This window comes from Periplaneta americana, chromosome 6 (genome assembly GCF_040183065.1).
Source record: "Periplaneta americana isolate PAMFEO1 chromosome 6, P.americana_PAMFEO1_priV1, whole genome shotgun sequence".
NCBI classification, from domain to species: domain Eukaryota; kingdom Metazoa; phylum Arthropoda; class Insecta; order Blattodea; family Blattidae; genus Periplaneta; species Periplaneta americana.
The window spans coordinates 102,127,970-102,145,397 of record NC_091122.1 but is presented as its reverse complement, the minus strand read 5'-3'; the positions used below and the strand labels follow the sequence as shown (position 1 = coordinate 102,145,397).

At 34.9% G+C, this 17,428-nt stretch overlaps 1 protein-coding gene across 1 annotated transcript in view; it reads left to right on the top strand.

Moving 5' to 3' along the window:
• The window catches only part of Task6 (TWIK-related acid-sensitive K[+] channel 6), a 167,897-nt gene extending 152,110 nt beyond the window's left edge, over positions 1-15,787 (top strand). The window contains exon 4 of the mRNA XM_069828604.1: positions 12,343-15,787. Within this exon, the coding sequence (XP_069684705.1) occupies positions 12,343-12,486 (144 nt within the window). The 3' untranslated portion in view covers positions 12,487-15,787. The remainder of the gene's footprint in view (positions 1-12,342) is intronic.
• The last annotated feature ends 1,641 nt before the right edge of the window (positions 15,788-17,428 follow it).

Genomic DNA, 17,428 nt, shown 5'->3' with positions numbered 1-17,428 from the left:
ATCAACTATACTATACAATGTTTTATGAAAATAACTTGATATTCCGGCAATTACCAGTAATGAACTATTTAAAGATGAACGTCCTTTTATCTCTTTAAGACCTTGGCATATAATGCCAGTTTCAGACAAAGATCAAACACTATAGTTATTGTCGATATAATGAAAACTGTAATATTCTGTTACGAGAACTGAGGAAACTTTGCCCAAATTTACCAAAAAATGTTGAGGTCCTTATTGGAATGTCGGCTTGTAATGGAAGTCAGAGTGTTATTTCGGTCCTTGCAATGGTTGCAAGGATACAGAAATGTATGTACAGACCCAGAAACAAAATTTGGGCCACTTGAATTTTTTAAGTTCCAGTAAGCACTGAGCTTGCGCAATATGTTATAACTCGAACTTGGAAAATTCAGGTGGCCCAAATTTTGTCTTTAGGTCTGTACAATCAAGCTTAGAGTCTTACAATAAAGTTATAGATGTTGACACTCCTGTATTATTTTTCTTGTATTATTTTATTAGTCGTTTCCTGATAGAAATAAGAACAGAATCACTCTACTCTTTCTATGGCACTTGAACTCTCATTGCAGTTTTTGTATCTGAAATGGCATACTTTCATTGCCAAAATGCAATTAAAGCAGATTGAACACTTAAAGAAGACTTTTATTGTAATATGGGTGAAGCTGTTCTGTAACAGAATTTTGCAGAACATTTTTCAATTAAACAGCAAAGTGAAATTATGTCTGCACATTGGATTGCTGAGAGTGTTACAGTATTCACTGCTGTCATAAGTGCACATACCAGAACCACATGTTCTGCGGTTGTTAGTAATAATTTGCATCATGACAATTATGCTGTGTACAGCTTCAACAAACTTATTTTGGATCATAATGTCAAAAATGTTTAACGTAGGTATTATAGATCTCCATATTTTTCATATGGAGCTAGTGGGCAGTTTAAGAATTTATCTATTTTTGTTTGTCTTCTCGGAACTTACTCAAGATACTTTACTAGAACTTCTTTGCGACATCTCACAGGAAGTGCCCAGTTCATGGAATCAGTGAATCATTAACGAGAGATGTTTGACAAAGAATGCTCCAATATATGAGTAACTATCCTTTTTCTGTCATCTGTTGATAGGCTAAGTAATCATCATAAGTTAGATGAAACATGGCATTCTGTCAAACCATTCTTTTATTTCCCAGATATATTCATTCATTCATTTAGTGTTCTGCCCAAGGGCAGGTCTCTCACTGCAAACCCAGCATTCTCCAATCTTTCCTATTTTCTGCCATCCTCTTTGTTTCCTCATATGATCCATATATCTTAATGTTGTCTATCATCTGATATCTTCTTCTACCCCGAACTCTTCTCCCATTCACCATTCCTTCCAGTGCATCCTTTAGTAGGCAGTTTCTTCTCAGCCAGTGACCCAACCAATTTCTTTTCCTCCTCCTGATCAATTTCAGCATCATTCTTTCTTCACCCACTCTTTCCAATATAGTTCCATTCTTCTCCATATCCACATTTCAAATGCTTCTATTCACTTCTCTTCACTTCGTTGTAAGGTCCATGTTTCTGCCCCATACAATGTCACACTCCATACAAAACACTTTACTAGTTTCTTCCTTAGTTCTTTTGTCAGAGGTCCGCAGAAAATGCTCCTTTTTCTATTAAAAGTTTCCTTGGCCATTGCTATCCTTCTTTTGACTTCCTGGCAGCAGTTCATGTTACTTCTTATAGTACATCCCAAGTATTTGAAGCTGTCCACTTGCTCTACTGCCTCATTTAGAATTCGCACGTTTATCTTCTGTATTTTTCTTCCTATGACCATGCTCTTCGTCTTATTTGCATTTATCTTCATTCCATACTGCTCACAGCTGTCATTTAGCTCCAGTAGCATATCATTTAGTATCATTTCCTCTTCTGCCCCAGATATATAAGATACATTTTGTATGGCAGTATAATAGTACACATGCCACAACAATTCAAATGATATTTCATTCAAGAGTACAAACACAAATTTTTCAATAGTGCAGCTTCTTCTAGATCCAGATAAGGAAAATAATGCTGCTGCAAACAATAATGTGAGATGTACACACAGAGATACCAAACCTAATGTCAGAGACTTGTCAATAAGAGACTACAGTATATTGTGGTTGTCTTTCGGCACATGCATTATCCAGGAATTGTTATTGGCATAGATGTAGAGAATGAAGTAGTTCTTGTTAAATGTCTTCATAAATGTACAAAAGGTTAGTGCTGGTCAGAAGAAATAGGAGGAAGAAAAAGTATGAAAGCTGATATTCTTCTGATGACCTCATTAAGATGTTTGAAGCATCACAGCATTGAACAAGAGAGTGCATACAGGATGGAAGTGAAATAACCCTGTAGATTGAAAGGGACGATAGCATACTCTTAAATGAATAGAAAACCTGTATTATGTTTTGTGATTAAATGCACGGTTAATTAGAAAATTAAATTGGAAGTTTCAGCATTCTTGCAACATCACTGCTGCAACACTGCTCTTTCTTCTCGTAATACTGATGTAAGAGGTCAACGAACTTAGGTCTGTCTCCCTATTTTCCACCTCCCTCCCTGATTACAAAGTTGCAATCTGTTCTTATCCTTCAGTGGCTTGAAATGAGTGATTTTTAAATTAAATTTACACGAAAACTGTCCATGCTATTGAAATATGCCAGAAGGATAAATAATTCTTTATTAGATTTTCTATCGGTATGAATAAAAATCACGATCCTACTCACAATATTTACCGAATAAGAGGGTGTTAAACATTTGGAAAAACGTCCCCCCCCCCTGAGAAAACTATGAACTTTCCACCAATATGATATTACACTTTCTTGTTGCATACAATACAAGCTATTCGCTCTGAAAATCTGCAGTATTATTTCATTTTCACCCTGCATACAGTATGTTTCATAAAATTATAGATACAAATTAGGGGTGACTAGAGGACAAAGAAACAAAGCAACAAGTCCTAATAAACATAGGTTCAGAAAGCAGCTGTTTCCGAGATATGATGTCACTACTGTGGTCACCAACTGAATACAGCTCGTACATTTGCAATCTCATTTCTTACCTAGCAGACTTTAATGGTCGTGCGTGCCTCCATTTTTTAGATGATTTGCCTTTTTGGGAAAGACAGCTGCTGTAGTATATGCATAGTGGAGCACCAGCCCACTTTCATTATAACGTTTGTAAAGTTCTTATGCACAAGCTTTCACAACAGATGTATCAGCTATGGCTTACCAACACCATGGCCACCAACTTCAATCCTCTAAATTTTTTGTAAGTGGATGTTTGAAATGTTTTCTGAATTTCATACCTGTTGATAATGTTAACGAACTCAGGAACACATTGTCAATGGTTGTTAACACAGAGACATGCCACGGATATTTGAACATGTACAATTGTCAATGAAGAAATGTGCTGATTCCTGCTTTGTCATTAATGGTGATCATATTGAGCATATATTAAATGCTTTCTTCCTCCAGTGCCTATCGGATGTTACATTACCCCAGAGCACCTTTACTGACTAGATACTGTGTAATAAATACCTATAGATTTCGGAAAATCTGGTTTGCGGACCTATGTTTATTAGGAATTCTTGCTTTGTTTCATTGTCCTGTTTCACCCCTACGGTTTGTACCTACAATTATGAAACATCCTGTAGATTCAGTGTTTTTAATGTGATATTACTTCTGTGCCAGGGACTACGAGTATAAGTCAAAAAATTTTATTCTTATGAGTCCTCACAATACAAGTCATTTAGCAATAAGCAAAATTAAAAAAATAATTAAGATGCAATGCAAATAAATCAGATTCACAAAATATTTTGATATTTTATTTACGATACTTCAAATCCTCACGAGTTTATGTTGTCACTGATTTGGAAACTTGAAACCTCTGTCCTCAAAACTAGCTGTTTTGTCTTATACTCTTACTCCCTGGCATGAATTTTCCAGTCATAAGTATATTACTATACAGACTTTAAACAATGAAAAAAAAATGAATTCCAAAAATGTTACGTCAGTTACTGTACTTTGTAAGTCACATCAGTTATTTAAATTTTATTTTGCAGAGGACAGAAGGAAATAAGATATAATATATATTTTCTTTATTGCACATACATATAAGTAGTGCATTCAAATTAAGTAACATAATTTTTCACTCTTCGTGTACTAATTCAGGGAATTTATGATATAAATGTCCCATTGAAATGGTTTCCATTTCTTGTTACTTCAATTACTAAAACAATTAATTAATTATTCCCTGAAGGAAAAATATTTTTTGCTGAATACTTGTTACATATTATGGTGGGGATCTCGTATAATCGTATTATTTTGCTTCCTTTATTGTGCCATTCTATATAACAAAAAATAATAGACAAAGCTGTTGCTGTCTGAAGTTACTTCATTTACCATGGAATGACACATAATTATACATTTTTGGTAGATAGAAGCTAGTCTTCATAAGGACCAGGATTAGTAACAGGTTAGATTTGTTCAGGCTTTTGTAAGGTCTAGGATCAGTGACAGGTTAGATTAGGTTTAACTTGTTTAGGCTTTTGGTATGTCTTGCATGTACGCTTTTTGGTAGATAGGTACATAGATAGATTTACCCTGGATCGAAGAAAGGAGTGTTTTCCCACTTAGTGCAGCATAGTAGTGATACCACTTTGTTGCATGATCATTGCATGTGAAAGTGTTGGAGAAAATCACCGGCTTTGTTTGGAACTAAGGTATTTCTGTTAGATTGGACGGGTTTATAGTCTTCATAGTGATCACATCGTGTTGCTAGAATGTTGTGCTGCAATTTTGAGGTTATTTTTAACGATTTAAGTAATTTTTTTCTTCCTCCTATGTGTGGTGCGTAGTGGGATCGAAGTTTCACCTTATTTTTATAGAGAGTAGTGTATTGATAGTTCCATCGAGTGTTTATTGAGCATAGTCTTGTTAGCAGACAACAGTGGCTGTATTTTGGCGGAAACTTAAAAATGCTGTATTGCTCAGTGGTTTTCTTTAATTGGTTATTTTATGGTGCTTTATCAACTGCTGTGGTTATCTAGTATCCAAATGAGATGAAGGTGATAATGCCAGTGAAATGAGTCTGGGATCTAACGCCGAAAGTTACCGAGCATTTGCTTTTAATGGGTTGAAGGAAAACCCTGGAAAAAACCTCAACCAGGTAACTTGTCCCAACCAGGATTTGAACCCAGGCACACTCGTTTCACAGTCAGGCAGGCTAAGCGTTACTCCACAGTGGTGAACTTGCTCAGCGATATATTGCTATATTGGTATATATGATAACAGGTATGGTATGGATTATTCGATTTTGCAAATTTTCAAAATATTTGCTCGTGTGGTGTAAATTCGTGTTAAACGTGATAGAAATTTTGTTGTGCTACAGCTTGTATAGTGCATACATTTTCATCATAAAAATGTCATAATTTTGTATTGTTGATAATCTTTTTTTTTTAATTCTGAAACCAAATTTTTTCCATTTTTTAATTTTTAATTTTAATACTCACAGAAGTATTTAATAAAAATAAGTTTCATTATTATCCTGCATTCAAAATCAAAAACTTTGGTGGAACTAGCATGAACGTTTCCATTGATGGAAATTAAAATGATAATGAAAATATTCCGCAAATCATACTTACTAAGTAATAAAGTGAACATTAAGTTAAGTGAACTTGATCCACTGCTGTGGTATAGCAGTTAACACATCTGACTGTGAAACAAGCCGAACCTGGGTTTGAGTTCTGGTTGGAACAAGTTGCCTGGTTGAGGTTTTCTCCTGGGTTTTCCCTCAAATCTATTAAGAGCAAATGCTGTGTAACTTTCGGTGCTGGACCCTGGACTCATTTTGCGGCATTATCATCTTCATTTCTCTCAGGCATAAGATAAAACTATCGCAGTTGATAAAGCATCATAAAGTATAACGTTAAAAATTAAATGGATCTCATCAAATGAACATAATTAGGAGTGACTTGTGAACAAATAAATGGAAAATTTGCTACAGATAAATTAACTTTATTAAATTTAAAGGTATTTGTTACACAGACATTCTGTAATTATGAACAATGCTGGAAAAGTAACAAATACATTTCAAATATCAAAGCTTTTTCTGAAGTAATATCATTGGATAACCATAATCATTGTATATCATCTTTAAAATTCAAATAATTGATTAAATGGCGATCTTACTCGTGTTAATTTTGTAAGCATGTGCGGCTTACAGCTGTTTCGGTGCTTCTTCACACCATCCTCAGAGCCTACTCAGAAAGATTCAACATGGATTTAAAATTCACTTCACTCATTTAATAGTTAGAGACAATATTGACACTTTCTATATAGGTACTCTAAACTTTGAAAACCTTAAATGGAGTGAATATGAATGGGACAAATTTAAATCCTAACTTAATTGTTGATATGTGGAAATGATTTTACTAAAATAACGTGTCTTGCATTTTACAAATTAAATGAGGACAGTCTGTTAGAGTTCATCCTGTTAAAATACTTGACAGTATTGTTATTCAGTAACATGTAAGAAAATTTGTATTTAACCAGTTTCTAATATTACAAGTCAGGAATAATATGGGGCATTGTTTAAATAAATATTTTCAATAATGGAAATTGAGTATCTTTTTAATACTCTCTTTCTGATTCATCTTGAGGCATAAATATTTTTAACTGGTAAGTCATTAACGAACACTTTTATATGATCAATATGAACTAAACTAAAATTTAAATATATTACATTTCTAATCCCTGCTACTTGCAATTATTTTCGTGTCAGAAAAAAACTGTGAACAGAACTACAAGTACACTGGATCACACAAGGGGAGCAGAAATGCAGCTCAGTCATGTGGAAAAACATAGTAAAAACAGCTTGAAAAACTGTTAGAGGAACAAGGCAATTAAATTTTCAAATCTAACATCATCGTCACTCACTTCTAACTTTAAACCTCACACAAATCAATGTCATATTCGCGATTTATTCTGAAGAACTTTATAATTAAAGTATCACCAGAAATAGTACAATTCTATTTCACCTTAAGTTCATGAGGATAAGCAATAAAACCTGAAAATTGTAAATTATTAGCACTGTATTATTCCATAAATATATATTTATAAAAATATGCTTAGTTCTTTGTTTGGCATTTTTAATTGGCTAAATAATACAATGCGTTCAATTTAGAAGAGGATTACACATTGAACAGTACATAACATAACATAACCATGTGTATATATTTTATTCAAGTTGTAATATAATTCCTAGGTCATATGTATATGTCATAATTAGTAACAAATCAACACTCATTTATTTAGTAAATATAGCTAAGGTGACCAGACATCCCGATTTGGCTGGAACAGTTCCGGTTTTTAGAGTCATGTCCCTTTGTCCCTGCCAGGTTTGGCTGGAATGCTTGTATGTTCTGGTTTTCCAAGTCAAATGAAATGATCAATGATCTGAGATTGTAAATGTAATTGTTTAACTTTCAACACTACTGAAAAGTTATGAGTATAGGCAGAATTAAGGCATTAGCGTTAGGTTAAGTCGTGGGTAAGAAAGGATTTGTGTCATGAGTGACGTACCATTTCATGACGTAACAATGTTTCTCGCATTTCATCAAGTAAACCCAATTACAAAAAGGGAATCATTATTAAAATTCCTAGCACGTTAGATATGCCACTCCTGTATTTAATAATATAATATACGGTAACATTGTTGGATCAGTTTCATAATCATAAGATTATTCGCCTTTTCATGGCATCTAAGTTGATGTTCTTGTAAGCAAAAAGTTGTTATGGCCACGTTTACAGTAATTTTCGTACTTGCTCGGCAAAATTACTGATAGGGGGTTCTTGCGATAGTTATGCATTTGGTCCCAGCTTCGACTCTGAGGAATATGGTCACCTTAATATAGCGGGGAGCTTGCAGTTGAACACTGTCGTATTGTATGTCTCTGACTATTGTGAGTGTAATTTAACCATGCAATCAAGTCTCCTCTGCATCCTCTGAAAATTTGTGTATGGTGTGCCATATCAAGACGACAAATAATCAGGCCCCTGTTCTCTGTAACGATCTTGAATACTGAGGCCTATCAAGATATCGAGCAGTTCATAGTCTTACTGGTAGGGGATGAACGTGATTGCTTGATACAGCAAGACAGTGCGATCTGTCATACAGCAGGTGCAACAATGATGATGCTGAGGATATTTTTTGTCGACAGAATCATGTCTACAGAACTATAGCCTCCAGATTTTAACAGTCCAGATTACTTCTATTGGGAATACTCAAAACAAATTGTGTACAAAAACAATCAGTCCACACATCTTGAAAGAGCTGAAAATGAAATCTCTGCTGCCATCCAGAGTAGCCATAGATATTGGAGTGCTCTATAAGGTAGTAGGAACATAGTGAACATTGAAACTGAGAGTTTATAGTGGGTCTTCTTTTAAATTGAACTCTCTGTATATATATACCGTAATTATAAAGTTGAGCATCCTAGCTTTAAAATATTAACAAAAATAATTACTGGTAGCTACTCTTTATTGTAGTTTATATAACTGTGAATAGTTAAATAATTGCAATGCAATTTCGTTAAGTTAATAAGGAAAGGATTTTCTTTCTTACTAATCACTATCAACATTTCAGGTAAATTATTGTTAATATCACAGACGTTTACTGGCATATTAGAAAACAAATGGAGAAAATCCAGTGTTCTGAGTATTTGATTGATTGATTGATTGATTGATTGATTGATTGATTGATTGATTAGGTAATTAATATAACAATCGCTATTTTTAAGCAAACCAGATGAGTCACATGAAGATGTTAGTACGTACATAAGAATCCTCTCAAAAGTGCGTGAGTTATCTGTCTGGCAAATATTTTCGCAAGCTAGGCACTGTTTGCAATCCTTGATACCTACATTAATCTTTTTATGGCACAGATGATATTTTCTTTTGCAGACAGACATGTAAAATTGAACTTAAATAACAATCAATTTGATACACAGTAAAACAGAGAATTTAAGTACTTACTGATGGATTGTGTAACTGTACATGGATAGCAAGCATTTTATATTTTATCTAACTAAAGTATGAATGAATGAATACGTAATAGGTAAATAATTTCAATGTAAAAAAAGTTTCCCTTTTTCGTATATAAACAGAATGGCAGACTGATCTGTATGTCTGTTCTGTGTTGTCCAGTGTACATTCTGTACATTTAACTTGGTTTTTCTTCAATATGAAATTCTGAAGTGTCGAAATGATCTCATCCCATGCATAACTATCATTATTCTCTAATTTTGTTTTTAACTTTTACTAAACATTTGAAACATGTTTTAAAAATAATCAGTTTGGTAGTGTGGAGCAACCCTTTTGTAAAAATATCAACAATTCGAATATGGGAACGCTTGAAGTGTGCTCTGCCATAATAAAGCAGTTCTTTTTTAAAATGGATAATAATAACATGATGGCTTGTATTTCTTGAACTCCATCCTCCCTTCCATGCTATTCCCAAAAAATGTCATAGTAACATCAAAGTTGTAAAAACATGTCTAATTTACCGTTTATTTTAAACAGCTTTTAAAGTGATACAGAAAAATAGATATGATTCCATTACATGGCGAGTCTTTCAGCTTTTAAAAGTACCGGTATAAAATTTTATGGAATAACTTCGAAAATACTCATTAATAAAAGTATGTTCAAGTACTTTCTATATACATTATCTCAGATGTATCTAGTGAATTCTTTACGAATAATATCGACAGTCTGTTAAAAATGACACAATATTAGACCCTAGAGAATTTCTCATACTCTGTTATGTATGCTGAAGTCATGTTTAACAATGATGTTGACATTGCTGACTGTAACATTGACCAGTAAAAATGCAGTGAAACTGCTATTATCGTCGTCAATTCGTTTAATAAAACTGTGGCGGTTATTGAATGACAATAATCAAATTATTTAAACTAATATTATACCAGGAGCGAAAATTATTCTAAAAATAAAATCTAACCTACTGACCACATATGGATATCATTCTTTTAGGTCATAACTTTGAAGAAAATTATAGATAGTATATTACAAGAAATGTCATCCTTTTATACTGTCATTTTAATTTAATAAAATGATTAAATCCGTTACATTTCTTATAGGATTTTAACAGAAAAGCATATTATACTGTACATATTGCAAAATTCAGTGAAAATCAAATTGTATGTTTCAATGGGTCACTATATTTTGTCGGCTATAACAATGAAAATTAATACCGGTACCTAACTTATTGTTAAGATGCCTATGTAACAAGGATAGTAGACCTAGGAAACAAGACACTCAGGTACGTGACTAGATATTAAAGATTGTGTAGGTAAATGTTAGTAATTTAGGAGAAATGTAAGGTACCAGTACTTGATCTGGTAGAAACGACTATTATAGAGCTTGGAGTTTAGGAAATGCCATTGGATACTTAGCAAACATCCCCCTTTTTGTAATGTAAATTTAATAAATCATTTACGTATTTTCTAACATGTATAAAATAAGAGAAACTTCTTGTAAATCTAGTCTTTTTATTCAATTATTGGAAATACAAATAAACTAATAGGATAAGTCTATTTATAAGCAATATAGCTAAAGCATTTATTTTTGGAGCAGTGTTTAGTTACAGTATTTAAATTTACTTCTGTTATTTTACATACGTTAGAAAATGCATAAATAACTTTCTTTAGTTATATTACAATATAGAGGGATGTCTGGTAAGAAGATGCTTATGTACCTAATGGCATTTTCTAAAATTCCGAACACACTATAGTAGAATTTTTATTATAATTCATTGATTAATAGTTTTAAATGGCGAAAGAAGATTAGTAGATATGACAGGGCTGGGTACCGAGAGCAAATCCAAACTCTAAATGGGACACTTAATATTCATCTATCACAGCATCAATGCTGTGTGGTGTTCAGCGGAGAAGAAGAGATTAAAGAGAAGTCATATGGCTCCCCATGAGAGAGTAGAATCCGTTCTTGGTGCCCAGCCCTGTGATACGACAATAATCGAAACTCCATTGTAACAAGTTCTTTTGGTGGTGGTGACGAGTACAATGGTGAATTACCACCAGTTTTCATCAGTTTATTCCACCTCAAATACTGATTTGAGATCAAGCTTATTGCACAAGTTCACAATAAAATATGTCATTACACTATTTAAAAAAAATACATATATAAATTGCATTGATAAATTAATTAAAAATGTTATGCTCCATGACTAGATGAGAGTATAATGTTATGATTTCGAAATATATCTGTGTGTGTGTGCGTGCGTGCGTGTGTGATTAAAGCTTTATGACTAGTTTAAAAGGAAACTATTACGTAAAACTATATTTGCTGTCACTTTTTCACCTTAGGTGCATTTTCATTACCAGTATATAACTTCAAAAGATTCTAAGTAGTACCAGTAATCCATAGTTGGATAAGTGAAAAGATATTTAAGACTGGATAATGTACGGTACCGTACCAAATTACTACCTGCACAATAAAATATGATCTCATGTAATTTCATTAAACAAAATAACCTCAGTACCGGTATTTAAAATTCTCCTGCTTAAACCAGGATTGTCAACAGCCTCGTCTATGAACTTCAGAATTCTTTTGAATATATAAAAATTGATCATGTCAATACATAAAATAAAATAATTTATCATTTAAATTAATACATTTTAACTTCCAAAGGTCAGGTATATTTAAATTTGTAACTGTCATTACACGTTAATTTTGTGAATTCTTCACTTCTTGAAATAGAATATTAAGAATGGGTTCTATCATAACTATCCGTAATTATTCTAAGTTTGAATTTTATGTTACAGTGAATTGGCTACATGAAAATACAACAACAGAATTATTCCAGACTGATTCCGTGTAATGAAATGATTTTACATAAATACATGTCAATTTAAATAAAGTAAAGTTTCATGCTTCCTGGTGGAATGAATAGTAAAACTATGGTCATGTTCTCGCCCTCGTGTGCATAGTGTGAAATCGGAGAATACTGATTTGGAGAGGGGACCTATGCCATGCCTTCAAATTATTCAGTGTCATCTGAAGCACCTTGTGTACAACACTCCTTTCCTAAAGGCTTACCGTGAGAGGTTATGTGAATCATGCCAAACATTATAGAACAAATTAAGCACATCAGGCATGCATTGACATTTTGAGCATTTGTGATGTTTTTGTTCTTGTTATTCTGTTCAATTCAAACAAAAAGTTTTCTTAATCCAGTGTTTTAGCTTTACCCATGTTTGCTTAATTTACACAGGGTCTGTGGTACCAACACTGCTCAACAATATGCTGTGAAGTCAGTTTCCTGGGCTGCTTTAAGTTGCAATTAGACAACCACATAGCATCCAAACGAGACTTCAGCAGTTCCTGCCTACAAGCAAACGAAATTTGTCTTCATTGACGCTATGCTCTTCCTAACAATAAACAGAGTACAGTAATTGAATCCGAAATATTGGAATCTGCTGTGAAAGTTTGTGAAAGACTATTATTATTATTATTATTATTATTATTATTATTATTATTATTATTATTATTATTATTATTATTATTATCCAACAACACGTTTTGTTCAGAATACGAGAGTTGATCCCTATGCTGTAGCCCTGACCTATTTCTAGTTGAACTAAAATTTCTATTTTGTGGCACACAAGTGACTGAAATGTGTTATGGCTACATGCCAAGTTGCAAGTCTGTACATGTTCGCATTGACTCATAGCAGGTGTTCGAGTGGCTGAAGGTGCTTCATCAGTAGAGAAATGTAGCCTTTCGAGTAAAGAGTAAAGAGAATGGAATGTCTCCATCTCAAATTCACCAAGATATGACAGGTACCTTTGAGAATGTACTGTATCTTATGGTATGTTTAAATGTGGGAAAACATCGTGTGAAAATGAACATGGTGGTGGCTTTTTGAGAACTGTCATAACACAAGAAAACATCAAAATAAAGTGCATGATTTAGTGCTGCAAGATTGACGAGACACCATCAGGGATATAGGGAGGAAAGAGGCTTCTCATACCATAGCGTGCACAATATTTTGATACCGGTACACTAATTGCACATGAAAAAAATAGGTGCAAGGTGGGTGCCTGAAATGTTGATGCCAATGCAAAAACGACAAAGAGCAGTGTTCTGTGAACGACATTAACTAATTTTAGAGCAAAAAAATTATTGAACGATATGTGACTGTGGATGAGACATGGGTTCAACACCATGACCCTGAAACCAAAATTCATAGTATGAAGTGGAATCATAAGGGTTCACTGACTCCTAAAAAGTTTAAGGTGCAGCCTCAGCAGGCAAGGTTTTGGTTTCTGTTTTTTGGGATGCCCAAGGTGTTATTTTGACAGACTATTTGCAGAAAGGAGTCACAATGACAGGCCTTTATTATGCAAATTTAATTGCAAAATTGCAGGATGCTGTCAAGGAGAAACATTGTGGCAAGTTGAGGCGAAAGGTTCTTTTCCACCAAGACAATGCTCAAGTCACAAGTTTTTAGTTACAATGGCTGCAATTTCAACAGCAGGATTTGAATTGACCCTATTCAACAGATCTGGCCCTGTGAGTTCAGGCTATTTCCAAAACTCAAAGAACATCTGCACAGGAAGAAATTTTCATCCAATATTGAAGTCATGTAGTCCGTAAACCAGTGGTTTGCAGAGGTTGGACAGCCCTTCTTCCAGAAAGCTGTGAAAATGTTGGAACTTCGCTGGGAGAAGTGCATCACTCTACTACGGAATATGTGGAAAAATGAGGTAAGGTTAATTTTTTTTTCAACTATAAGTGGGTCAGGGCTACAGCATAGGGATCAACCCTCATATGAAAACGAAAGCAGGTGACTTAGAACACAGAAAGGTGTAATCCAATTTGCTGTCAAGGAAAAGATTAAATTTGGCATTACATGGAAACTGAACAGATCATATCACTGCAAAACCCATTGATGATGATCTCTATCCAGACCTATACCGATCTCATAGAAGTCCGTAAGAAGGTTGAAACAGATGCAGCTACACTAAAACTCAATGCTTTCAAAACAATAAACACACGATTTCCTTTCATTCATTGGCTACACATATATACAGATGAGTCTAAAATTGGCAGCAATGTTTGTAGGAGCAGTCTCCACTGTAAACCTTTCTCTCACTATTTATCCATCACTTGATTATATTCAGTCTATTTTTTATGCTGAAATTCGAGCCATAAGTACTTATTGTCCTTAACAAATTAGCATGTAGAATTCCAGAATTTAAGAATGTTGTTAACCTTTCTGATTTTAAAGCAGGAGTACAGTCTATAACAAATGAATACTCCCCCCCCCCCCAGAATAAGGGTATAAGTACATAGGAAAACTTTGAGACATATACCCTTATTCCTGGGGGTATTCAAATATCTTCAAAACTGTCACCACAAAGGGCATAACGGAATGTAGAATAATGTTAAAACATATCTATGAACACAATAAAACTGTCGCTTTTCAATGTATTCCATCTCACTGCAGCATCATAGGTAATGAAAATGCCGATTCATTTGCTAAAAGAGGCACTCAAATTCTGTAAACACTACAAAATCCTGTCTCTTCCATACTGCATTACATATCATTCATCAAGCCTATAAAACGAAACATGCAGAAAACCTAACTCTGAAATAACAGAAAAGTATGTGGAACACAGAAATGTCTCATCTACTAAATTGGCCACGAAAGGAGGCTGGCTGTAGCTGTGTTTTGGCTCTGTATAGGCCACGACTGCCTGGCCAAAAACACCTTCACTGTGTTGGTATAGTACAGTGGTATTCAATCTTTTTTGCTAGCATACCCCCAAATTGCACTGTAGTTATATAAGAATTAACAAAAGACTATGATTGATGTTGTACTAAAAATAAATTATTATTATTATTATTATTATTATTATTATTGTTGTTGTTGTTGTTGTTGTCCCTTGCCATGGCGTCGTGGTCTAGGGCATCCTGCCTAGGACTCGCGTTACAGAATGCGTGCTGGTTCGAGTCCTCACGGGGGAAGAAATTTTCTCATGAAATTTCGACCAGTGTATGGGACCGGTGCCCACCCAGCATCGTGATGCACTTGGGGAGCTACGATAGGTAGCAAAATCCAGTTGCGAATGCCAGCTATAACGGCTGGGGGAATCATTGTGCTAACCACACCATACCTTCATTCTGGTTGGATGATCGTCCACCTCTGCTTCGGCATGTGAACGTGAGGCCAGCAGCCGGCTGGTAGGTCTGGGCCCTTCATGGGCTGTTGCGCCACGGATTATTATTATTATTATTATTATTATTATTATTATTATTATTATTATTATTATTATTATTATTATTATTATTATACAGCAGTTATTGATGCAATAATAATAGTAATGATTTACATAAAATGTTATTCAAGCAAGAAAAAACGAGAGTTGATATTGCAAAGGAAAGTCTAAAATAATGCAATAATTATCGACAAGTAAACTTATAATTAAATAAATATGTCAGCATTTTCACTACATAGTCAGTGGGATGCATAACCCATGAGACAACCTCTAGGGGTACGCGTACCATAGATTGAATACCAATGGTATAGTGGATAGTCCGAATTGTAGACTCTGCAACCAACCATCTGCTATGGATTCCATCCATCTCCGAATTTGCACCAAGAAGTCAATGTGGAAGAGATACTGGGAAGCAAGGCAACTCAAGCACAGAACCTCTGATTTTACTGTTCTGTTTATTTTGATATTTTTGTTGCAGAAGTTTTTTTGTCTTCTTCATTTGTAAGCATAATGAAATGAGTCAAGTGCTTGTTGCATTAAATAAATAAATAAATATTTATATACACCGAAACAAACTGATTTGAAAGAAAGAAACTTGTATGTGTTGGTGCACACACACACACACACACACACACACACACACACACACACACACACACACACACACACACACACACACACACACACACACACACACACCATATTATATACCGTAATCTCATAATTTTCCCCTTTTTTTTTCTCAAAATTCGGAGGCGAAAAATTGAGGGGCGAGGAGAAATTACACGAGTGCAAAATATCTAGAATAAACTTGTCATAAAAACATTTAACAATTCATTAGTAATTAAATTAATGTTTACTTTATTTGCAAAGCAAAGTCAAAAGACAAAGCAATAGCATTTGTGGAGATGTATCAAATTCTACAATTTGGAATTTCTCGTTAGAGATTTTTCCTTCTCCACCCTGTCCTAGAGTAGTCATCGACAGAATTTTTGTCATCACACTTCTCTAGCTAAAGAGGTGAATTGAAGCCGAAACAGAGAAAACTCAAAACAATAAATAGAGTTTACACTCTTGAAAATACAAGTTTGTGTTTTCACAGATCTTTGCCAAAGGTTTGATCCTTTGATTGCATTTGGTATTATCCTTTGCAAGCTTTGGATCTTCCAAAGGCTTTGGCCTGTGATACACAAAATGGGATGATATTCTTTGACTCAGTTTGCGAATCTCCGGTTTCGAACTATTCGGTTCTCATCAGCACGACAAAGAAGTCGTGGAATGGTAATCTTGTCAGAAATATTGCAAAAGCAAAGTCAAAGGCATAAGCCAAAAGACAAAGCAAAAGCAATTGACAATTTTGCTGAGTAGATGGTACTACTTCAAGCATTTGCAAAGCAAAGTCAAAAGACGTAAGTCAAAAGACAAAGCAATAGCATTGTGGAGGTGTATCAAATTCTACAATTTGGAATTTCTCGTTAGAGATTTTTCCTTCTCCATTCTGTCCTAGGGTAGTGTCTGTCGATCACTACACTCCTAAAGATGGGCCTCCGCAGCCGACAGCCGACGACCCATGCATGTGCCAATGTTAACACCACGACATCGGCAACTATGACTGAAATGGGAATGTGACCATCACCACATCAGGGAAACAGCTCCTTGACACCTGTACTTGGGATGGAGACAAGCTGGTGGCGGCTCAATTATGCTCTGGGGAACATTCACATGGGCATCCATGGGTCCAGTGGTGCTTGTGCAAGGCACCATGAAGGCCACGGAGTATCGTACACTGGTTGCAGAGCACGTACACCCCTTCATGACGGCCATGTTTCCCAACGGCAGTGGCATTTTTCAACAAGATAATGCGCCATGTCACAAGGCCAGGAGTGTGATGGAGTGGTTCGAGGAACACAGTGGCGAGTTGCAATTGATGTGCTGGCCCCCCAACTCGTCAGATTTGAACCCAATCGAACGCATCTGGAATGAGATTGAATGTGACATCAGAGCTCATCGCCCCCCTCCCTGGAATTTACTGGAATTAGGTGACTTGTGTGTGCAGATGTGGTGCCAACTTCCTCC